Source organism: Rhinoderma darwinii, chromosome 4 (genome assembly GCF_050947455.1).
Source record: "Rhinoderma darwinii isolate aRhiDar2 chromosome 4, aRhiDar2.hap1, whole genome shotgun sequence".
NCBI classification, from domain to species: Eukaryota; Metazoa; Chordata; class Amphibia; order Anura; family Rhinodermatidae; genus Rhinoderma; species Rhinoderma darwinii.
In genome coordinates this window covers 123687159-123712619 of record NC_134690.1, presented here as the reverse complement: position 1 = coordinate 123712619, position 25461 = coordinate 123687159, and the positions used below count along the sequence as shown (strand labels likewise).

Sequence of the window (25461 nt, the reverse complement as noted above, 5' to 3'; positions counted from 1 at the left end):
GCCTTTGCCTGGAGTGGATTACATCCGAACACTGAATACACAGTTAGGCCTTATTCACACGAGCGTATTTCACGTCTGTATTACGCGCGTTAAAACAACGGACGTCACACAGACCTATGCAATTCAATGGGGCCATTCAGACATTCAGTGCTTTTCACGCAACGTGTGTCCGCTGCGTGAAACTCACTGCAGGTCCTATTCTTGTGTTTTTTTTAAATCAATGGGTGCGTGAAAATCACGTACAGCACACGGACTCATATCCGTGTGCTGTCCGTGATTCACGCAACTGTTGGTAAAGAAATGATGAGAAAAAGAAAAACACTTATTTTTTATTTTTTTGCTGACATAATAAACGCGTGAGATACGGATGACGCGTGTAAAAACTGCAGACGCACACCGTACACGGATGTCACACGGAACTGCAACGCAGGAAAAACTCTGCATTCTTTATGCGCGCAAAACGGACACGTTGGTGTGAATAAGGCCTTAGCCAATATGGCTACCAATGATCTGAGTTCAACTCACCATGGTCTGTCTACAGGTGTGGTCTTTGTGAATAGGAAAGATCAATTGTCGCAGGGAATAATGATTATAAGACAAGTGTAACACCCATAACCCAGAGTGCATTGTTAAAGAGCACCCTGAAATACAACGCCATCCACACATGGCTGAAAAGAGTTCAAAGAAGACCTCCAGTAACACAACTTTCCATGTCTGCATCCCCCACCTGACTGTAAACCACACTCTACACTTCTTTTATGTATCCTCTAGTTACTTTTTGAACTGCTGCCTTGTCTGTGCTTTAAAAAAGCCTCCATCTTGATTCAGAGGTTTCCCCAGCTTTCTCTTCCTCTCTGCTTTGCTCTCAATCCCATGATGCTTTAGCACAGCATCACATGATCAGCTAAAGACCATCTCATTTCTGCATGCTGGTGGACACTGATTATCATTCGCTCTATATTCTCCTAAATAAGCTGAGAAACCATAAGTATACAGACAGGGAGGCTGCACTATATTCTTCTACATTATACCTGTGTGACAGGAACCTGTCTGAGTATCACTGGTAGATGACGATAGAAGTTTCTGTCCACCCTGTGCAAAACTAGTGTGGTACAGGAACTGCTGAAGCCTGCGATGGGTGACACCTAGATCTCAATAGACTCAAGTAGAGAAAGCGTGTCACCGAGTCTGATTCACACTGCTGCTAAGCAACCATCCCAGTCTGATATGTAGAGATAGAAGCAGCCAGAAAAATAACAGGGGAGAGACTGACACATGGAATACCATAATGGTACACATGGGAAAGTTTAGTTTTGGGGTCCCTTTAAAGAGGAATTTCCAGAATCACACTTACAACCTATCCACAGGATAGGTGATAAGTGTCTGATCACTGGGGGCCCCACAGCTGGGACCCCTGATGATCACTAGTATGGGGGACCCAAGCCCTCCATTCCACCTCACTGCCAGTTAGGATAACTTTGAATGGAGCGGCGGATGAGCATGCATGGCGCGGCTTCATTCAAAATCTATGAGACTGACAGACACAGCAGAGTACAGTACTTGCCTATTTCAGTCAGTCTCATAGACAATGAATGAAGCAGTGGGCGCATGCTCATCCTCTGCTCCAGTTAAGTTCCTCCTCACTGCCGGCGGTGCACCTATCCTGTGTATAAGTGATAAATGTTGATTCTGGGAATACCCCTTTAAGCCAACATTGGTGGTCCATAGGATAAATTGTCGCAGGGAATATGATGTAAGAAAGCTCTAATGCCCGTTACCTACACTTAAAGAGGCTCTGTCACCAGATTTTGCAACCCCTATCTGCTATTGCAGCAGATAGGCGCTGCAATGTAGATTACAGTAACGTTTTTATTTTTAAAAAACGAGCATTTTTGGCCAAGTTATGACCATTTTTGTAATTATGCAAATGAGGCTTGCAAAAGTCCAAGTGGGTGTGTTTAAAAGTAAAAGTCCAAGTGGGCGTGTATTAGGTGCGTACATCGGGGCGTTTTTAATACTTTTAGGCTATGTTCACACGGGGTCTTTTGCCGAGTTTATTGACGCGGAAACCGCGTCGCAAAACTCGGCAGAAACGGCCCGAGAACGCCTCCCATTGATTTCAATGGGAGGCGTCGGCGTCTTTTTCCCGCGAGCAGTAAATCTGCCTCGCGGGAAAAAGAAGCGACATGCCCTATCTTCGGGCGCTTCCGCGTCCGACCTCCCATTGACTTCAATGGGAGGCAGGAGAAAGCGTGTTTTATGCCCGCGGCGCTCAATGGCCGCGGGCGAAAAACGGCGCGATAATTGCTATTCACACGGAGTGTTTTGGGGGAGGAATATCTGCCTCAAAATTCCGTTTGGAGCTTTGAGGCAGATATTCCTCCCCCAAAATACTCCGTGTGAACATAGCCTAACTAGCTGGGCGCTGTGAAGAGAAGTAACATCCTCTTCTCTTCAGAACGCCCAGCTTCTGACAGTGCTGATCTGTGACGTCACTCACAGGTCCTGCATCGTGACGGCCACATCGGCAGCAGAGGCTACAGTTGATTCTGCAGCAGCATCAGCGTTTGCAGGTAAGATCGACTTACCTGCAAACGCTGATGCTGCTGCAGAATCAACTGTAGCCTCTGGTGCCGATGTGGCCGTCACGATGCAGGACCTGTGAGTGACGTCACAGATCAGCACTGTCAGAAGCTGGGCGTTCTGAAGAGAAGAGGATGTTACTTCTCTTCACAGCGCCCAGCTAGTAAAAGTATTAAAAACGCCCCGATGTACGCACCTAATACACGCCCACTTGGACTTTTACTTTTAAACACACCCACTTGGACTTTTGCAAGCCTCATTTGCATAATTACAAAAATGGTCATAACTTGGCCAAAAATGCTCGTTTTTTAAAAATAAAAACGTTACTGTAATCTACATTGCAGCGCCGATCTGCTGCAATAGCAGATAGGGGTTGCAAAATCTGGTGACAGAGCCTCTTTAATGCATTCTTTAAAATGAACCCATATGGACGTTTCCCCTTCTACTTTTTTCAGACTGAACTCATATTACACACATACAATAGTTCACTATATTTTTGTTTTTAAAGTATAGGCAACCCTAGATTCACCAACAACACTAAGCAATTACGCAATAATAGGTAAATCTATAGGGCTATTGTAAAGGATCTGCCAGGCACAGCTTTTGTGTCAACGCCCATAGGTAATCAGTCTGCACCTGCTTCTATGTCTGTGAGACTGACTCCATCTTCCACCACTCTGGATGGCAGGCTTAGGAGTGGGAGAGCCTATCACAGCCTGGTCAGACGGAGCTAGCTCCCGCCCTCTGTCTATTTATACCTGCCTTTCCTGTTCCTCCTTGCTTGTGATTCTTCTCATTTGGTTTCCTGGCCCTGCTGCAGCTTCTTGAACTATTTGTCCCTGCTTCATACTGACCCTGGCTTACTGACTACTCTCCTGTTCTGCGTTTGGTACTTCGTACACTCCTGGTTTGACTCGGCTTGTTCACTACTCTCCTGCTCTGCGTTTGGTACCTCGTACACTCCTGGTTTGACTCGGCTTGTTCACTACTCTCCTGCTCTGCGTTTGGTACCTCGTACACTCCTGGGTTGACTCGGCTCGTTCACCTCTCTTGTTGCTCACGGTGTTGCCGTGGGCAACTGCCCCATTTACCTTAGCTTCTGTGTACCCTTGTCTGTTTGTCTGTCGTGCACTTATTGAGCGTAGGGACCGTCGCCCAGTTGTACCCCGTCGCCTAGGGCGGGTCGTTGCAAGTAGGCAGGGACTGAGTGGCGGGTAGATTAGGGCTCACCTGTCTGTTCCCCTACCCCCATCATTACAGATATAACATTTTTGTTAATATACATGGGCAGCTTAAAGAGGCTCTGTCACCAGATTTTGCAACCCCTATCTGCTATTGCAGCAGATAGGCGCTGCAATGTAGATTACAGTAACGTTTTTATTTTTAAAAAACGAGCATTTTTGGCCAAGTTATGACCATTTTTGTAGTTATGCAAATGAGGCTTGCAATAGTCCAAGTGGGTGTGTTTAAAAGTAAAAGTCCAAGTGGGCGTGTATTATGTGCGTACATCGGGGCGTTTTTAATACTTTTACTAGCTGGGCGTTCTGATGAGAAGTATCATCCACTTCTCTTCAGAACGCCCAGCTTCTGGCAGTGCAGACACAGCCGTGTTCTCGAGAGATCACGCTGTGTCGTTGTTAGGGATCTGCCAGGTACTTCATCTAGCTATACTCCTGGGATTAATCAATCCACACCTGAGGCCAGACCTGTTCGACTGACACCATCTCCCACCAACCAGGGTGGCAGGCTCAGGAGTGGGAGAGCCTATCGCGGCCTGGTCTCTCGGAGTTAGCTCCGCCCCCTGCCCTTTATTACCTGCCCTGTGCTCTCCCTCAGTGCTTGTAATTCTTTTGGATTCCTGGCCCCACTGCTGCTTGCTCCAGCCTGCTTCTGCCGTGCTTCTGCCTTGCTGCAGTTCTGCTTGACCTGCTTTGCTTGCCCTGGCTTGCTTCTGTCTCCGTGCCCGCTCGGGTGTACTCACTTCGTCCTGGTCCTGACTGTTCGTTCGCCGCCCCGTTTCCTCGTGGCGTTCCGTGGCTACTGCCCCTTCCCTTGCGTGTTCCCTGTTTGTCTTCCAGTGCACTTAGCCAGCGTAGGGACCGCCGCCCAGTTGTACCTCGTCGCCTAGGGCGGGTCGTTGCAAGTAGGCAGGGACAGGGCGGTGGGTAGATTAGGGCTCACTTTCCCTTCACCTCCTTCCTGCCATTACAGTCGTCACTCACAGGTCCTGCATCGTGTCAGACGAGCGAGGACACATCGGCACCAGAGGCTTCAGTTGATTCTGCAGCAGCATCAGCGTTTGAAGGTAAGTAGCTACATCGACTTACCTGCTAACGCCGATGCTGCTGCAGAATCAACTGAAGCCTCTGGTGCCGGTGTCCTCGCTCGTCTGACACGATGCAGGACCTGTGAGTGACGACACAGCGTGATCTCTCGAGAACACGGCTGTGTCTGCACTGCCAGAAGCTGGGCGTTCTGAAGAGAAGTGGATGATACTTCTCATCAGAACGCCCAGCTAGTAAAAGTATTAAAAACGCCCCGATGTACGCACATAATACACGCCCACTTGGACTTTTACTTTTAAACACACCCACTTGGACTTTTGCAAGCCGCATTTGCATAAGTACAAAAATGGTCATAACTTGGCCAAAAATGCTCGTTTTTTAAAAATAAAAACGTTACTGTAATCTACATTGCAGCGCCTATCTGCTGCAATAGCAGATAGGGGTTGCAAAATCTGGTGACAGAGCCTCTTTAAGGATGTAATTCAATGAAAAAAATAAATTTTTATATATATATATATATTAGGGATGCATGATGCATCGAAACTTTGATACTGTTTCGATATTGTGCATCCCCAAACGATTCGATACTGTTGTTTCATGTATTTCGATACATGCACAGCTCAGTATAGTAACACATGAATGTATGAGAGTGGGGCTGCGGCTGAGTAATACAGTCATTGCCCCGCTCCTGAGTCCTGACAAGTGCGCGGGGTCAGGATGATGCGATGCGGCCGGCGCTGCACTAATGAGCGATGGCACTGAAGACAGAACATGGCGGGCGCGCTGCAAAACACCCCCATGTTCTGTCTCCAGTGCCTGCGCCGCCGCTCATTAGTGCAGCGCCGACCGCATCTCTTTATGCTGACCGCGCACGCACTTATTGTCAGAAGCGGGGCTATGGCTGTATTACACAACCGCAGCCCCACTCTATAACGGCGGAGATCAGAGAAACCTCTCATCTCCACCGCTATTCCCCTGAATGCTGCGATCAAAGCTGACTGCAGCATTCAGGAGAAAATGAGAAGGGGGGATGCCCCTGGATCGCATCACAGGGAATTCCTGTGACGCGATTGAGGGCCATACCATATATGGGCAGACAGCCCAGGGTCCATTGAAGGACCCCAGGGCTGTCTTATCATATTTCCTGTTAGGGCATACTTAGGTATGTCCTAACAACTGCCTGTGTGCTATCCGTGCACAGGCTAATGTACTGGCATATATCTGATATATGCGAGTACATTAAAGTTTAAAAGTAAAAGTAAAAACATAAAAGTAATATTAAATTTAAAAAAATACACATACACCTTTTTTTTTTACAATAAACATTAAAATAAGTCTCAATACATTAAATATACACATATTGGGTATTGGTGCGGCCGTAATAACCTGCACAACTATTTTTTTGCGTCACTTATATGATGTGTACGCTGTAAAAAAAAACAAAAACATTTCTTTCACTTATTGTGAGGCGCGAGGTGCGATGAATTTAACCTCCATGTGCCTCATATTAATAGTAATTAACCCCATCATGTACCTCACACATTAACCCATTATGTCTGAGAAACATGATGGGGTTAATTACTATTAATGTGAGGCACATGGAGGTTAAATTCAGCATCCCACCACGTGCCTCACAACAGAAAATGGAAGACCTTTTTTTTTTTTATTACTGTTGGCAAAGTATCGTTTTGGTATCGAAATTGCAATACTACACAAAGTATCGGTATCGAAGTCCGAATTCTGGTATCGTGACATCCCTAATTATATATATATATATATATACACACACACACAGACACACACACACGAGTAATATATTTTTAAAGAAAATACTAAGTTATTACAAGTGTACATGTGAGACGCAATGCACATCTACATCCTGCAGCGTAACTGGCTTATACAAGCTTCATGATCTCATAGAAGACAATCCAATCAAGAAATTAGAGTAATATACTTGATCGAGGGTAAACAGCCCTTAAATGAACCGCTTAGTCTATGGCTCTATGCTTCTGTACAGTGACAACTGGCGAGGTTTATACAGTATATGCCCTGCCCTGCAATATAACAATTTGTCCATGTTACTTCGGTAACGTCGGTGCGGCACTACAGTAAAAGTTTGGTCAGTGGGAAGTGAGGAGTTCAGTTCCCGTAAAGTTGCTTTTATTTTACATCCTGCTATGCTGATAAGAACTTTTTGATAAGCAAAGTAAAGCCCATTAGTAAAGATTATTGTTAGCAAATAAAAAAAACTTTGTGAAACAGTTAAATGGACCAAAGAGCAAAGTCATGAGCTGCCGACAAAAACCCGTACATAATGCCCTGTGAGATGAAGCCATGGGGGCTTGGTAAGATCAGAGTGAGCATCAACACGTAGCACTTGACTGGAGAGGTAACCTACATACAGTAAGTCTCTTATGTAAAATGCAGGTCAGCCGCAGTGCGTGCCATCTGCAGATGAGGTGCTCGGCACTCTAGTTATGAGTCCTAAACGCATTAGAATAATCAGTTTTTCGTTTCCTCTTCATGACCTATCCTCCTAGAAGCCTGCGACTATGTATTGTGCGAATGGTGGCCACGCACATTGAAAACTGCTCCAAGTCTTCTCTGGAAGTATTCAGATTTATACACCACGGCTACTATAACAATTTCCTGTATATATTTATAAATAACATAAAGGGGTTATTTAGTTTGGTCAAACGTTTCAGACCGCAGGTCTCCAGGAGAAAATGTGAGCTGAGCTGCAATATCAGACAACACCCATGGACAGATGTGGTGCTGTTCTAGCAAGAAAGCAGCCAGTTTTTCTAATTTTAGACAACCCCTTTACATAGTCTAGAACTTGAAACAAAAAACTTAGTAATAAGTAGTTTTTATAATCCCCTATGTCCCCACTGGGATTGGCAATGTAATTTACTCTATGACAACACATATTATAGCAAAGCTATGATCAAAAATGCTCCACTTGAAACGCATAAGCATTTGCTTGTTTAGACAAGAGTTCTGGATTGCTCCAAGATTCCGATGGTTAGTTTTATGTCAGTACAGAAGTCCGAGTGCGGAAGGGAAGCCTGACATAAGTTATTTCCCTGCTGTGGCATTGGTGAGCTGGTCGCACCTTCTCTTGGTTTCTCCACACATTCTAGGGTAAGTTACATAGGAATCCAAAACAATTCTAAGTGTGTGAGAGGGAATCCTAGTACGTGAAGGAAACCCACATGAACACAAGAACACACTATCTGCATGGGGAGTTTTGAAGTGGTCAAGTTCCAACTCATGTCCAAAAATGGTGTAAGGCAGAAGTTACCACGCCTTGAAAACATCTTGGGAAAAACATCTTCAGCCTTAAAACATTCTATAGCAATATAGTAAACTTGGTGTTAGAGGATAGGGAACAATGGTTTATATCTCCAAGAGGACCATAAAAAGAGCCATGGTCAGGTAAAGTAACTGCTCCTGTAACCCATTTACTACCAATGTGTGAATCATTTCTCACCATCCACAATTATAACATACATGGGCATCTTGTATTTACAGCTGAGATAATGGGTCAGTGGGCATATTGCAGAGGTTGTTTGAGTCCATAATCAAAATTCTCCAGGGAATCTAGCTCAATACACTGGGGAAGAAGCTATTTTCTTTGGTTACAGGGATCTGAAAAACATCTCAGTAACCTCCTGTGTTTCCAGAAGACATTCTCTCCTGCTTTACGTTATCATATGAGTGGACATAATGAAGGAGCATTTTGCCCATGGAAGATCATTAATGTGTCATCGGCCTGATAACTCTCATCTTCTGTAATCTGCTGGAATGAATGATTAAGCTGCTTTGTAGAAGCCCATAAAGTGTGCTGAACGCAGGAATGTTATCTTGTACCACCCTCAGTAAACACACCACAAGAGCGCTCCTTATTTTGCTTTATACAGCATTATACATTTGGCATAGGTCAAATATGAAAATCCCACTGAAATATTTAACACATGACGGAGTCAGTTTAAAGCAGATTCACTCGCATCATGATACAGACAGGAACAAAAAACAAACAAACTGCAGATTCTAGGCAAGGCAAAAAAAACAAAAAAAAACATCAGACAGTCCAATGGTGTGCCGTACAGGAAAGGAGCGCTTTGCTGGGCTTGTTAACACTGTACTACATCACATATACACAGGCGGAGGAAGTAGAAGTACTTGTTCATGAATGGGTAGCCCTCTTGGGAAATAAACAGAAAAAGATGCTGTGTGGTCAACAAAAACACACAAAATGTTATGCCATCAGTGGTAAGCAAGGGGTGAAATAACCATAGAGCGTGAGCCCGGGTGATGTACAGGTGACAGATGCTTCTAAAAGTGTAAATTGGTTATTCCATGAAACAAATGCTTTTGTGATTGCGGAATCTCCAGGACGACACTTCAAAGAGCCCCAGCTTCTTAGAAAGTCGGTGAAGAAACCAATTAGTTTTATTTCATATGGAAACGGGAAAACATGCAGCTGATGGTACCCAGACTGCTCAAAGCGGGTATTGAAAGCCCATTTGACATTCCCAGTACACTGTGGCTTTGTCATTCGTGTTGCCAAGTCCTGGAGAGCTTCAAGTTAATTAAACATAGAACTCCAACATCCTGTAGTCTGCGAGATAGAGAGATAGAGAGCGAGATAGAGAGATAGAGAGCGAGATAGAGAGATAGATCTTTATTTATCCCTGGGGGGAAATTATTGTGTTTTTCACAACTCCCAATATTTCACAATCAAAAACAAACAAAACAAATATAGTTATTTTACAGTCATAAACAAACAACATACATAGATACAGGTTTCTGGACAATTCTAGCTAATGCAACCCAAAGACATGTAGAAGACGGAGCACACTACTTGTGGAGACATACAACATCAATATCACAGTAAGGACACGTCATTCTCCAGTTTTCAGACAAAAGCTCACCACCCAGAATGCCCTATTTTAGTAGGGCCCAGATGCAACCCACAATTATGTTTATTACTTCTAACTTTACATGCCAGACATTATCTAAGAAAAACAAAAAAAAAACAGAGATTGTGTATTTTTTGTTAGAAACTATTTAAGCCTAACTTCACACTTGCGTTGTATAATCCGTTACTCTGACATTTTTTTTAAATCAGATCAGTGAAAAATTTGAATGAATGCGTTAACATCCATTATGCTAGTTGTCCGGTTTTTTTTGGGCAGATAAAAGTGCAAAGTACAGGACTTTTTTCTCCGTTCAAAAAACAAAAACAAAAACAGATGGGTTATTTTATCATTGGTGTCATAGTAAAACGGATACAAACAAATTGCATTTCGTTTGCATCCGTTATTTTGATACCATCCGTTAAAAAAAACCGGATCATATTGAAACGGATTATACAACGCACTTGTGAACGCCTAAACATCTATGGTGCCTGCTGTGATAGTTGTGTAGAGCAGCGTAGAACAGAATACTGTGGACTGTTGGAGCCAGTTACACCCCTCTGGGAATCAACATGACTTTTATAGTTGCCTGAAAAGAAGAACACTCATCAATAAAAAACACACTGACTACCTGGCTCCTGTGACTTGCCCTACCCCAATATAGTGAAACTACAACATTGCAACACCATACAATACATCATAAAGTTCTACAAAGCCATGTGGTACGGAAGTATAAGCAGGTCTCTATAAGGTGCTCATTAAGGGTTAAAATAGTGGGTGCTAAGAGCTACACACCTTCCAGAACCACAACTGGGGTGGGGGCTGCATACTGTAACTGGCATCCAACTGAAAGGGACATTTGAGAGAAGCATCGTGCTGCCATCAGTCAGCGGCTCTCATCCAATTAGCAAGAATGAGAGAGTGTTCTCAGCAATGTTGATTGGCCAGCTGGCAGTCACTCCCAAATGTCCATTTCAGTCGAATTCCGACATAATCTGGTTCAGAGAGCTGTATAGAGTAGGCTCTTAGCCCCACTAGTTTAAAGAAGCAAACTCAAATGACATAAAAAGGGAAAATGGAGGGGGAAAAAAATAATTTGTGTGCATAGAATGTAAAAAAAGTGAACAGATACCCCATCAAATATGTATCTTTGTGTTCTATACAATAGCGATTTGACAGGCAGGGGACTGTTGATTGTCAACAAGCAAGCCAATCATAGTTTACTGGGGACTGGATTGGGATTTATAAACATTAAACTACCACATATGCATGTATATGGTGTGTATATCATGACTGACGTTTATTAAAGAGACAGTAGACCCGACATAGATCCTCACCAAAATTCGCTGTGCAGTTGAGCATAGTGTAGTGTTACCTTTAAGACTGTAGGGTATTTGTACTGGACTTGTACCTGTCACTATGTCTATCCCCATGTAACATATCTCCAGTTCTAAGAACCTCCAGAAACATTGACATAAATAAGTGTGAAGGATGATAGCAGCTCACTTATAAAGCACATAGCTTGTAGAAGTAAAGTATATGTGTACTGCCCCTTTAAGACCGAAGAATAAAATCAATGCTGCGGATCTCTGGCACACTGAAGGGTTCTAAGGTCACATTGTGCACGTGTGCATTCCTTCCAGCGGGAATAATCAATTAAGTAGCAGTTTGTGATTACAGCGAATAAACATCTTTCCCCTCTACATTTCAGTATTATAAATAGGATGGAATGGAAAAAACAGGTTTGTTTTGTAAGATTTCACCAACGTCACCATTGTATTTAATGAGAAGGTAATAAATATAGAAATATTCAACACTCCTTAACTAAATTACAGTTCACAGCCAGACAAGCGGCTCGTCATTTGGAACTCAGCTTTGTCGAGGGAGGAATAGTACAAAACATGGCGGTGCAGTGTATGTATAGGAAATGATGGCAAATACTGGAAGTAGCAAATCTTCATATGCATTAAACACTGCCCAAAAGAAATAACCAAAATAACAAAAACCACTCACTTGGAAACATTTTGCTTACAATTTCCCTTTAGTGAAGGTGACTGGATTTCTATATTCCTACTAATCGGACAACTATCGTAAAGCGGATCTGTCAGCGGAATATATTGCCCTTACCTACACTAGCATATTCTGCTGACAGATTCACTTTTAAGGCTTTATTCACACGACCGGGTGTCAAATCGGCCGTGTAAAATGGCCGTTTTTCACCCGTGCGGGACCTGTTTTCACGGACCCTCATAGACTTGAGTCTATTGAACCTAGAGGAAAAGTGAGAAAATACCATGGCGCCACATGGTGCAGATCACAAGCGAAAATGAGGAAACACAATGGTGAAACTGTTGCTCACCTTTAAGAGTTGTGCAAGTAGTAGGAACAACTCTACTGTAAGCAGGTAGTAATGTAAATGGGTGATATAGCTGCAGCTAGGTCCAAGCCGGTGGTCCACAGACAACCGCACAAAGAGACATTTGAGGAGAAAAATTGAGGACCAAGACTTGGCCTGATGAAGACGCTAGTCCAGCATTGAAACGCGTAGCCTATCTAATTGCCAATTTGTTATTTTTTAAACACAATAAATCCCATTTATCACCTTTCTGTCTGGACTCCAATTTGATGTTAGCAGAGCTGTACTTTGGGCCTCAATTTTTCTCCTCAAATGTCTCATGACTCTATTGAGGGATCCGGGAAAACGGGCAAAAATAGGACATGTCCTATTTTTCCCCGGGCCGTTCACACTTGCCAATAAAAAAATGCCTTTGTGAATAGCCCCATAGAAAAGCATTAATTTCAATGCAGCCGTGCGACGGCTGTTAAAAAAGTACGTCTGTCACTCGGCCGAGTTTCCCGGTCATCTAAATAGGGCTTTAGGAGATTAGAAATAAAGGTCTCGTTTTTCCCCAGGAACAGCGCTACTCTTGCCATTGGCGGTGTCTGGTATTGCAGCCCCATTTAATGGGACAAAAAAAAGCCTTCTTTCTAATGCCATACAACCCCTTTAAAGTGACAGTACAAATAGAAAGCGAAAAGTGCTAAAGCATAATGAAATTACCATTGATACTTGTTGCAGATCTAACTGACGGACATGATGTTTTTTGGGATTAAAGAAAGAGCAGAGTAGAAGGGTTCGTCTTCTACTAAAAAATGTAGCGAGGGTATTAGCGATCCGCAGTTATCGACAGGAGCGCTACAATGTAATTGCTCAGAAAACAAAGCATGACGCGGTTCTCAGCGGAATCAATGGGCATGTGTCATTCTTAGTCCAAGTATCCAAAGCGGAGATCCATACTGGACGTGCTAGAGAAGGTCAGTACTATCCTAATGAAGGGATAACTGGTGTGTAAAACAAATGTTCCACCTCAATATAAAGCCAGCGCAAGGGGGATTATTGATCAATATAGTGCAAATAGTAGCAACCGAGCAATAAAAAGATTTCGATATTCTAATGCAAATGAGATGGTTTGATATGGACTCCACAACCCATATAACACCCGTGTCTTGCTGTGTGCCTGATTTATTCAGTATGTACATTCCTGCCTACTTGGACAATGCAAAGTTTATCTCAGGTCGCGTTTCTAGGTGCCTCGATAAAATAAATGATTACTAAATTGTAAAAACAGAATAAAGCAGTGGTGACGAACCTGGAGGCTGTTTCTAGAAGTTGACGACACAGAACAATGGGCAGTGTTATGGATGACGGGGCACTACTTTCTTGGAGTGCCAAGGAAACCGTGTTTAAAAAAACAGAAACAAGAGGGACAAACATGGACTAGCCATTGGTTACTAGTGAAGCCGTCTCATATTTGGCCTCTCTTGACCAAGTAAAGCGCTGAGCAGACACTTCCTGGCTCTGTACATTCTGAGCCCGTCCGACCACAAGAGATTAAGAGTTCTGGCCAAGTAATGTGGTAACAATGCAAATCATGTGCAGCACTGGCTTGTTTGGGAGCTTCTCAGGAAGGATCAGCACTCAATTATTTGTGTCCTGTTGCCAGGCAACTCAACATAACCTTGAAAGAACTTGGAGACAGAGGTTGAGGTGACCAGGGAATCTATTGATCGACATTAGTGAGCTCGCAAGAATTTGTGTGGTAACACATTACAACAGTTTTGGAAGTTTTTTTTTGAAAACTTGTTCCCTACATGGCAGCAGTAAGAACTCTAAATCAATAGAAAACAACTCAAAAAGTTCCCTGGCTCCTGTGATCATGCCTGACCACATTACAGGTTTAAAGAGACTCTGTCACCTCCGAAACGACAATAAGCAGTATATAGCTTAACAGACACGCATTTCATATATGTAATGTTTATCGCTCTACTCACTTGCATTCCCTCGCTGCATGCTGATGACTAGAGGACTACTAAGTGCAGCGATATAATGGAGAGGACTCCTAGGACTCGTCACCAGCACGCAGCACAGGGCCCGTTTGCGGGTTTACAGCGAGGAAACGCAAGTATAATGCCAGTATAAAAGTTAAAACGTACAGATTGGGAATGAGCGTATTTTAAGCTATTTACTGATTCATTTCAAAGTGTTATTCCCCTCCTAGAAAATGATGGAATATCGCTAATGGTGGTCTTAAGTGGGCTGTGAAAATGACTGGCGGTCAACGAGACAGCGGGTTGATCGGCGCTCGTTTGCTCCTTTCACAAGGCGCTAGCATGGAGACGAGCGCTTGTTACTCCGATCACTTGTCCTCATATATTTCTAGCATGTCAGCAGCGCGTCTCTCTGTTTACACAGGGAGATCTGCTGCCGACAACGATCATATTTTCGGCATTTAAACCGATACAACCAGCTGATGAACGCGACGGTTGATCTTTGCCCTGTCTACACAGGGCGATGATGGGGAACAAACGTTCTGTAGATGTTCGCTTGCCAAATAATTGGCCCTGAATATGCTTTTCACTTTCTGATAGATGGGGTCCAACTGCTGGGACCCCCACCAATCCTAATAATGAGGACTGTTTTTCCCTGCACAGGCTATCATTGGCATGGCTTAGTTATACTGCTGCATCATTAGTTAGAACAGATTTCATCTTTTCAAGATTTACTAATTATCAAAAATAAATAAATGACCCCAAGGTAAGACTTCCGCCACCGTTCCGCTTCACATTAATACTTGTTCAGTTGCTTTATTTGCTAGACGGCTGATTTTCAGAACGGCTGCTGAGCCACAATAGCGGCTTTGTGAGTTAAGTAGGGTTATGTGATTTAGCAAATCACATCAAATAAAGTGTTTTGAAATATTCTAAGTATCTAAGCCAACACGATCCCTTCCTAAAAGCTGCTGCTGGAGTTATCAGAATACAAAGAATCATAATACATTTTTAGGAAGACACTGTTATATCTCATGTGCAACACTACAATAAAAAAAGTGAAGTAATAAAAATAAAAAAGACTCCAGAGGGGGCCACATAAAAAAAGACTCCAGAGGGGCCACATTCTTCTTACTAGAGCTGCAAATACCCTACATCGTTGGGAAGGCCACAGATGGAGACAAACTCTACTATTAATAATCAAATACAGTAAATGAAATATACTTCAATGGATGAAATACTTACTGATATCGCATTTTGATCCGGTCGCTATCTGGGCTACAGTACAGTCTTTCCATATGTTCTTGGGAATCGTCATTTACACTTTGCCATACGCCTGTGGCTCTCCTCCTAACTTGCCAATGGTAGGGCAATACAGTGTGATGTTTTTGGCAATCTTTACCATAAAAACACAACCCTTGTAAAAAGTCCACACAAATGTCGACCCCCTCTTTTTGATGGACGTGGTATTGCAGCTGATTTAAAAGTTCAAACACAAGAAGTAGAGACGCTTCCTCAGTTTTGTCCTCAAATATCCCAGCATTGGAATTATTTTTTTGGCTCACATTGTATTGGTCCAGACAGCTGGTATCCTGAAATAACCCGGATGAGTAACTTTCCAACATCTTGTCCAAGGAGATGGAGTTGGTGGAATCGCTAGAATTTGTTTGTAATAGAGGATCCTGGAAGGAACTGTTAGCAGTGGCAGGGACAGTTCCGCTAGTGCTTTCTGAAGGAAATGTTGGTTCTGCGCTCCCTAATACACGGGACTGGTCTTCATCAAGATCTTGGGTTGTGTGTACAGATGGAGTATCCGTCACCGGCCTAAGACTGGAATTCCCAGATATTAGTGCATTATTCTGAGGGCAATGTTGGTCAATGTCTAGCGCCTTTTTAACAAGGGGTTCACATAAGTTACTAGAGTTCCCAGCCTGATCATTGGATACAAATATTCCATTAAGAGTCCCAGATCCTAAAAAACTAGTAAAGATTGGCCGCAGAGCTTGAAGGGTTTCAGGGTTTAAGATTTTTTGGGCCGGTTTCTTTTTGAAACATGGCTTGACTGGAGGAATTTTATTAGAATGTCTAGAACAATCCACACTTGACACTTCCGGAATCTTTAACGAACAGTCTTTATTCATTTCTGCATCCAATAGTTGCAATGAGCCATCCATAGTGCTCATCATCGTCTCCAGTCTGTCCTATATATAGAGCGAGAAAGACAAAATATAAACTACACCGAAAGACGTATGTTTAATGCTGGCACAGTTAAGACTCCTTAAAGTACACAACCGTAAGCGAGCGAATGTAGAGATGACGCCACCATCCATTATCATCCGTATACATGAAAGAATGTATGCTCCACATTGCAGTGCTTTACTTCTTGGTATTTAAAGCCACAAATACCTTGAGCTCATCACTACATGAGATTTTTGCACACGTCTTACCTTTTATTTACACTACAGTGGAACAGTGAAAAAAAAGCACACAATGTATCACAAACAGGCCGAGCAAAACAGACCAAGCGCACCGCCTTAAGGTCACATGCGCACGCACACACCCTGTCTCTCTCACTATCTTGCGCTCTGACACACCCAGTCTGACACATTCACATGGCCAGTTCTTCATTCCCAAGTGCAAGACTTGTTCAGCCTTAAGGTGGCACACACACCCAGAATCACACATCAGCTCAATAACGCTGCTTTATTTCTGGAGTCTTAGCAGGAACCACAATTAGTCACACTGGAAGCAATTACTCTATTCATTCCCAGTCGTCACCTTAAGGTATGATCAGATGTGGAAATTAATATGAATCTGTTCCTTATGTTTCATCTAGGGCTCAGAGAGAAAAGAAAAAATTAATTTTTGGGAAAACTTTTTAAACCGGTTTCACACCAGAAGAGCACATATGTCACAATGGTCGAAAAGGATCAGGTCATTGCAAGAGCAGGACGGGGGTGTTGGGAAATCTCGTGGGCCATACTGTGGTTATTAAGTCATCAGAATTGCTCCTAATATACAATGGCATTATAGTCTGATAGTGCGGTCTGCCCATAAAATGGCCAACATTGCCAGCAGTGTGCCACCCGTCAGGTGTGGTGGTTTGGGAACAGTACATGCTTATTCTACACCACAGACCAATACATGAATGTTATATCTTTCTAGATCCCATTATCTCTGTATTTTGCCACTCTACTGGATGTAATTCCACCTGCTACCACTATGTGACATAAATCGGTTATAAAAAGTTACAAATGACTATGAGAACAATCATCAGCGGCCGATAAGAATTAGCAGAAGGATTTCAGGAGAATTTTTGTTCACAGATTCTGATCTTTCAGGTCCACAAAGGTCCAGTATTGATCTCATTCGGTCAACCAGGTCACATTTCTCTGTCTTCCTCGCCTTATTGAAAACAATGTCCAAAACGGACGTGAAGTTGACACAATTAAAAAAGACTTTGTCTTCCCTCAATGTCCCTGAAGCACAGAGAGGCTCGTGCAGCCTACATGGCTGATAACAGCAGGCAATAACCTCAGTAATACACGTGGTCAGGTTCTGTTTTAGTAACTTTTACAACTGATCGATCTCGTGTTCCGTATATAGAAGCCCTTTACATCCACATATAAAACAATACACACAGGACATATTAGGGGAGATTTATAAATGCAATTATAGCCCACCGCCATCTTTACGGACATAGGAGGTGGTAAAAGGGGTCAGGCGTCCCAAATGGGTGACGGATTTGGGAAGGTGTTGGTGGACAACAGCGGGTGCTATCTGGCAATGATCACCGGAGTCCGTATTCTCACAGGCATGCACCTGGTGGGGGGAATATGGCTCCCACTACAGTGGTACAGCTATACCGGATTTGTAAATCTTCCGCATTGTATCTGTTTAAAGGGCCACTAACCCTAAAGAACAAAACTTGTATAAGCCTTAGTGGCTACCACATTTACACCGATGTATGTAAAGGTTTCTGAATGTTCTCAAAACCGGAGATAAGTGAGATAAAGTAGTGATCTCAATGGAAAAAAAATTCTCAAGCCTGAAATGGCAGCTTACAGGGAACAATAGATTGTATTGAGCTGCACCGCAAGTGGCAATAACAGACGTTCGGCGGAGTGTCCCTTTAAATCTAAACATACAAGATTGAGGAAACAACAGGGTGCAGTAATATTACGACTTCTGTTCCCTTTAACACATTTCCTGAAATGATGTCAAGTACTGAAAGGTGTATAAATGTGAATAATACAATGTATATAATAAGATGACGGCGCCTCCTTCACCACCGCACACTATTAGGAAAAGAATTTGTTTTTATAATGCGATGAGTGTGTTCGATTAATGAGGCAATATTTCGATCAGAATTACACCATCTACAATGCCCGCCGTATTACAGAAGGGGCTTCTAGGAGAAACAGGCAGGAGGTCATTCCGGATGTTTTTTTCATGGCAACTTATGGGAATTGCATCAAGAAAATAAAAACACATAATGAGAGTTCATTTAGGCATTACGAGGGAGTCCCATGAGCATTACCGACGCCCCCTACAATGGGTGCTCCCATTACATTACTTGGTGAGAAAAGGGGACAATAGAAATGAACCCCAAAATGCCAATATGTGTTACCGGGTCTCAGCCCGAACAGTATAAGAATGTGCATAGACGGTGTTGTAGAGTTCAGCAGGAACATATATACTCATTATTATCCTGGGTCAACATAAAAGTTGAGAAGAATGAATCATTTCATGGTGGATACAGAAATCTCTGAGACTGAAGTTCCAAATTCCACGGTAACGTGATAAAATAATGGTGAACCTTTGTCTATTGTCCTCCTATCTCCAGCCGCTGCCTTGTAGAGAGACACATTCTTTTACAAAGTACACAGCACTCACATCCTGTGCACCGGACTGGTCGCACTCTGCCATCCCCAGTACATTCAGCAATGACAAGCTACAAATATATATATATAGTCATCTGGCTTATTCACATAATAAAGGACGTATCAACTGCGACAATGTGAACCGCTCTGTACACACCGCAGTAATACAGGTCTCAAAGGTATGATCATGAGCAACAATTAAAGAAGATGATAAAACTTTCCAATACAATATCAGATCATTTTATTAACGCAGGTGCAGCAATTATTACATAGAAAATTGTCACTTTTATAGTCCCTGTATGGGACATTTACAGCATATGTGGCTGTATGCCATAAGCACTGCAGACTGGAGCAGACACCGCCTGCAGCACACTGGTGGTCTACAGCTTCACCCACCTGGTGCCAGTCATTCCCTGCAGAGAGGTAACCCATAGATCTATGTGGCACTAACTTTACACTGTGTGTGCTTCAATGATACAAGTTCTGGGTCCCATTGTGAAGAGTCCTTACAGGATAACATTAGGGAAAGGCAAGAGTCTGTAAAGTCTGGGGCTCACTGTGCACGCCAAGATGCAGTGCAGAACCCCCAAATCTTCAGGAGGACCCTGTAATAACACTACAAGTACACACACACACACACACACACACACACACACACACACACACACACACACACACACAGGTGGCTTGTATACATATACACACACACAAACACAAACACACGAGGCATGTACACACACACACACACACACACACACACACACACACACACACACACACACACACACACACACACACACACACACACACACACACACACACACACTTCTATCAGCAGGAAACTCCCCAGTCCCCCGGCCCCACACTACGTGATCCCAGGATAATCCTTTGTTCTGTCCAACTTCACCCCGCAATAACTGGCACCTCTAGTGCCAACTCCGCAGTCACAGAAAGTTGTAGATCCAGGGATAAGTCCAGGACAGGGCGCCAGGCTCCGGCAGGATCACTTACCTGCCCGAGGAGAAGAACAGGAGGGTCGCCCCAAAGCTGGAGGAGGAACAGGAGTAGCAGCCGCAGCAGCAGCCTGGTATCCGCCGGCTGAGCCTGTGTATGAAGAGGTGGGAAGGTTTCCAGCTCCTACCCGGCTCTCTCCTCAGTACGTGACAGTCGCCCCATCCCCGCTGTGTACAGTGTGCGCTGCCGCCCGCGTCCTCACGTGTTACATTAAATATCGCTTTCTGTGGCCCCGCCCACCGCTGCTGTGCACGACTCAGGGCGGAGCGTCGTCTGCTGAGGATCCCTCTCATCATAGTAATTATAAAACTTACAGTAGAGGCTTCTAGCGCCACCTGGTGGACACGGCAGCGTACAGTGCCTCATCTCAGAGGGTCATGCTTCCAGCACTTAGAAGTAGTAGTATAAAATCTATCTTTTCATAGCAACATGGAGGACAGTGTGTCACATGAAAGGAAATAAAATAAATTTAAAAAGGTGAAGTTATAGATATACCACAAAAGCAGAATTACATGCTATTTACATGCGTAAAAGATACAGCGTATTTCTTGCATTTGTCAATGTCCGTCTGCCATCAGTGTGCGTTGCGTATGGCATCAGTATGCTTTGCGTGTGGCATGCGTTTTTCACATTCATGTAAGCACTTTTTTTTTTTTTACATTTCTTTGCATTGAATGCATGAAACAAGGACAGCACATGAATGTCGTCTGTGTGCTGTCTGTGCTTTTCACGGAACCCTAGACTTCAATGGGTGACAAGGTTTGAAAAAATGCACCAATATCGGACATGCAGTGAATTTCACACAACGGACGCTCGCTGTGTGAAAACTCACGCATGTCTGAATTGAAACGAATGGGTCCATGTGCTGTCAGTTATTTCAACAGACAGCCCACGGACGAGGATTACGCTCATCTGAATGAGCCCTTAGTGATATAACACTATAAACCCTCTTTGTGCTACAACAATTTTGTAATTTAGAACATACACAAATGAAACCTGAATTCTATAATATAAAAAAATCATATTTTACCCCCATACCCATGGTCTGAAAGTAGACACCTTACACATTGTAAAAATGCCCCCCAGTTCTTCACTCATGGGCACCTTCATGCAATTTTGTATCAGAGCATAATATGATGTAAACAATGCATAAAAAGTCATGTTTATGGCTAAAAGTGTAGCCAAAGCAGAGCCTGAGACACACAACACCTCTTAAAAACAGAAGTGGAAGATGTGCAGGGTTGATACATGCCACTCATGCCTATGTCTTCATGGGTATATCTTCACATAATCACCAGAACTGAAGAGACCAAAAATGCCAGTGATCCAGACGCCAGTAAACATCCAGAGTCAGTCAGTCAGTCAGTCAGTCAACAAATGGACTGATTAGGTGCAGGGGGTGGTAGAATTTCTCATCTCACCCCTGTAGTAGAACACCAAAAGACCCCCCCTCCCCCGATGATGTGACAGACAGATACTGATAGGTAAGAGGGGGCTATAACATAGAGAAAAGTTACCTTATCCCCTCCCCCCGGACACTGGAAGGCTGTACAGGAGGAGAGGTGACAGTATTAGGATGATCTTTCTTCTTCGTATCATTTAAAAGCTAAGATTCTGGGCTTTAATCCAATTCTATTCACGGCAAAAGTCACAATGTATTACATATATTCTTGGCAGTGAAAGGATTAAAGCAATTTTGTAATCTAAATGTATGATTTTTTTTCCCCAAATGACTAATACATCATGCACTGCATTAAATTGCACGTAAGGCCAAATGCCTGCATGTAGCTATCCTGTCCATGTCCTCCATAAATATGTTTGCTCAGATCTGCTGAGTGTGCAAGTTTATTTTAATAGAGAAAAGGCAAAAATGGTTGTCAGACACCCCAAGTGACACTAAAAATTTAACCTCTCCTATACTTCTCCCCCACTTCAGAGAAAAAGTCAGGTGATTATCAGTCAGGCACCATAGACTTATTGACAGTTCTCGCTGAGATTGGTTAAGATTTGCTGATAAAAATCTCACGCCTATGGTCAGTTTAACAGGAAAAGCCATGGAGAGAAAATAGATAGAAGAGCAAGTAAAAAGCATGGTCCACTCATTTCTGTGAGGAGCCTGTGACCTTGTGACAGAATTATAGCCCCATAGCTGCTAAAATGGGTGCTGTAACTTCTGAAAATATCGACCTTTTTATTTTAGATCTTAGGTGGGATCCCATTTTTAACCTGTTGGACCTGGGAGCTGTCCATGTAGACACTGTCAACCAATACTTTCATACTTTTCAGGTGATTCTATGCATGAAATAATGTATTAGTTACTTCCATTTCTGAATCATTAGCCTTACAGTTTATGTCCATGTATGGAATCTATATATAAAGAATTACAAGTCTAGTATATACAAATTAGTTCTCCTTTCTGTACATGTTGTCACCATGCATTTGACAAGTGTGCGGAATCCTGACATTTCCTTCCGCATGTATGCACACAGAGAATGTTCTTCTTAAACACACCTAGGTGCACTGTGATCTACACCAGAATGCAAAAACAAGATTTCTAAAGTACAGAGAGTAGTGGACACCCACCGCTGGATCCATCAGGAACATGCAAAAGAGTGAAAACCCCTGAATCTACAGTGTGTACCGTGGTTGCTTACACGCAGCACGGTCCTTGTTACTAATCACTAGTGCACTTTATAATCACTGATCCTTATTGTTTATTTGTATTTTTCCGCTTTATCTTTATGACTAATTAGTGTATTTAAAGTGAATGTACTTCTCAATGCACAAATCTATTATCTCACATGTGATCGATACACGTCAGAAGATAGAATTGCTGGGGGGCTAATACTCCCTCCACTCACTTGAATGAAGGGGCTCCAGTATTTATCAGAGCACTGCACCCCCCCCCTCCCCCGGCTCTTGACAGGCTCTTTTGACTTCACTTGAGATAGATGCTGTCGGGCCATTATAATCCGCATATTCACATGAATACTTCTGTATCATACAAAAGAAGAATACATTATATTTAGGAATAAACATATCTGCTACGCCCTGCCCATAGTGGCATGTCAGATGTCATCAGTGGGGGTCCTGGTGCTGTGACCTATATCAGTTGCTACAATGAAGGGTTTACACTGTGGCCCTTTGCTTAATAGATTCTCTTGGGAAAGACGAAGACGGACAATAGACTATAATGCATTCTAGTGGCCTGTCTGTCTCTCTAATGGTAGTTGATGGGGCACGTGCTATTACAACCTTTATTCAAGTGATCGGTGGGGGTCCCATAAAGTCCTACTGATGGCATTCTCAGACATATCTCTATGACACTTCAGAAGTTAGCTATAACAGGAGGTACACTAATACATTGTCCAGAAATGAGTTCTACACCTCTGTGCCTCTTGTCTATTGTTTGTTCTCTTCAGACCTTGCACAATCTGTGGTTAGAGGCTGGCATAACATACTGTAATATGTAGTTCTGTTATAGCCGTTTTAGCTGTTAATAAAGTGGGCACACTTTCCTGGGATCTCCTCACGCCGTCCCTGGAGGTCATCACGCGGCACCTTCCAAAAGCTGTGCTGCTGTAAAGTTAGTGCATTGCTCCAGTGTATCCAGGAAACCATTCAATATTGAACAAAACTGGTGGACCCAAGAGCTCAAGGCCCGACGCTTCAAAGCCGAGTCTGCTATTCACATACACTGACTGCAGACTGGCTGCCTGTTATATGTCACTTTCTAATGCATCTGTTCAAAACACAAGACTTTAAAAGTTCTAGTCATGGTGTCTCAACGTGTGGCTCCTTATAGTTCATTTATATGCACATCCCTGCCAATGGCTTCCTTACATAAGGTAGAAAAGTTCTTCCAAAGGGGCATTACATATATGTTATAGGGTAGACACGTAAATGGTCCCATGGAAGCAGTTTTCTTCCCTTTGAACCTGATATTTGCACTTTATATTACCGGCGTATTCCATTTAAACATGCATACATCTTTAAATAAATAAAGGTTGAAGAGAACCTTTCACCTCCCCATACATGTGCAGCTGAGTGCACCATGTAATGGGCAGGGCTGCACAATCCCTGGGGCACTTTACATTTTTTCCCTATCTTTCCTAAATAACCACCTGAACTGTCAATGGGACGTGTAATGGCAAGGGGGCGTGTAACATCGCTGTGACACTGTCCAATCAGCTACGGACAGTGCCACAGCACGAGCTGGAGATTGGAGAGCGTGTGCGCGCGCACCCGCAGCTCGGAGCTATGCACACGAGAGATCACACAGTCTTGTCCTTGACTGCCCAGTGCTGAAGAGTGAGTGAGAGCGTGAGAGGGTTTATGCAGCCTTGCCCATTACATGCCATTACTTGCCCATCCCTAATCTGACTCCTTTCCATGGCCCTCCTTCTAGATTAGTCATCAGAATAAGATTCCCTCACACTCCTTCTCTTCATGTCCGTCATACACGGATACTGGCTGGTGACCGGCTCATGCAGCTTTATGTTACCACCCCATGTGTATAAAAATGGCTGGACTCTTGTACAGAACAAACACTGTTACACTTTGTGTCTCCTTTATTTCCTCATAGATTGTAAGCTCTTGCGAGCAGGGTCCTCACTCCTCAGGTTTGAATTGTAAATTAACTTTGTCACTATGTAATGTCTGATATTGTTTGTTTCATGTTCCCTCTAAATTGTAAAGTGCTGCGTAATATGTTGGCGCTATATAAATAAAGATTATTATTATTATTATTATTATTATTATTATTATTATTATTATTATTAGATGCTGCACTCAGCTGCACATGTATGGGCAGGTGAAAGGTTCACTTTGCTAGGTTTTATCTACAGTATTTTATATTGTTACCTACATTTTTTACCTACACATTCTGTTATTGTTACATAGAAAAGCATGTGACATAAACTGTATAACCTTATGTAACCCACATAAATTCATCAGTTGACTGGACAGTACAATGCACTGTAATGTCAGTAGGTATAATCAGGGCTGATTCTAGCTTCCCTGCTGTCTGAGGCAAAAATTTAAATGGCGCCCCCAAAAGATCTTGATTGACTTCTTCCTGGCTGTTCTACATCACTACCAACCTCCTCCAACTCTTGCAGATGCGCCATTGCCTTGTATACCTCTGGCATGCACGGTGCAGCGATGAAGCCAGGCACTGTACACCTCACTGCACAGTGCATGCCCATGGAGTATAAGGCAATGGCGTATCCGAGAAAGTTGGAGGAGACTGGTAGTGATGTATAACAGCCATGCCATGAGGATGTCAGTCAAGCAAGGAAAGGTGAGTTTGGAGGCAGGACTATGTGACTCTTCAGGATAGCGGCACCGCCCCATGACCCTTTAATGAGTAATTAGCATATAGCGTGCGCCGATTTAAAAGTTGATTTTATAGATTTTGCTGCATCCGAAAAAAACATACAAGGG

The 25461-nt window shown here is 43.2% G+C and overlaps 1 protein-coding gene across 1 annotated transcript in view; it reads right to left on the bottom strand.

Moving 5' to 3' along the window:
* The window catches only part of TIPARP (TCDD inducible poly(ADP-ribose) polymerase), a 37578-nt gene extending 17357 nt beyond the window's left edge, over positions 1-20221 (bottom strand). The window contains exons 1-2 of the mRNA XM_075864016.1: positions 20014-20221; positions 15365-16320 (exon numbers count right to left, since the gene is read on the bottom strand). Coding sequence (XP_075720131.1) covers positions 15365-16305 — 941 coding nt within the window. The 5' untranslated portion in view covers positions 16306-16320; positions 20014-20221. The remainder of the gene's footprint in view (positions 1-15364; positions 16321-20013) is intronic.
* Positions 20222-25461: the final 5240 nt, after the last annotated feature.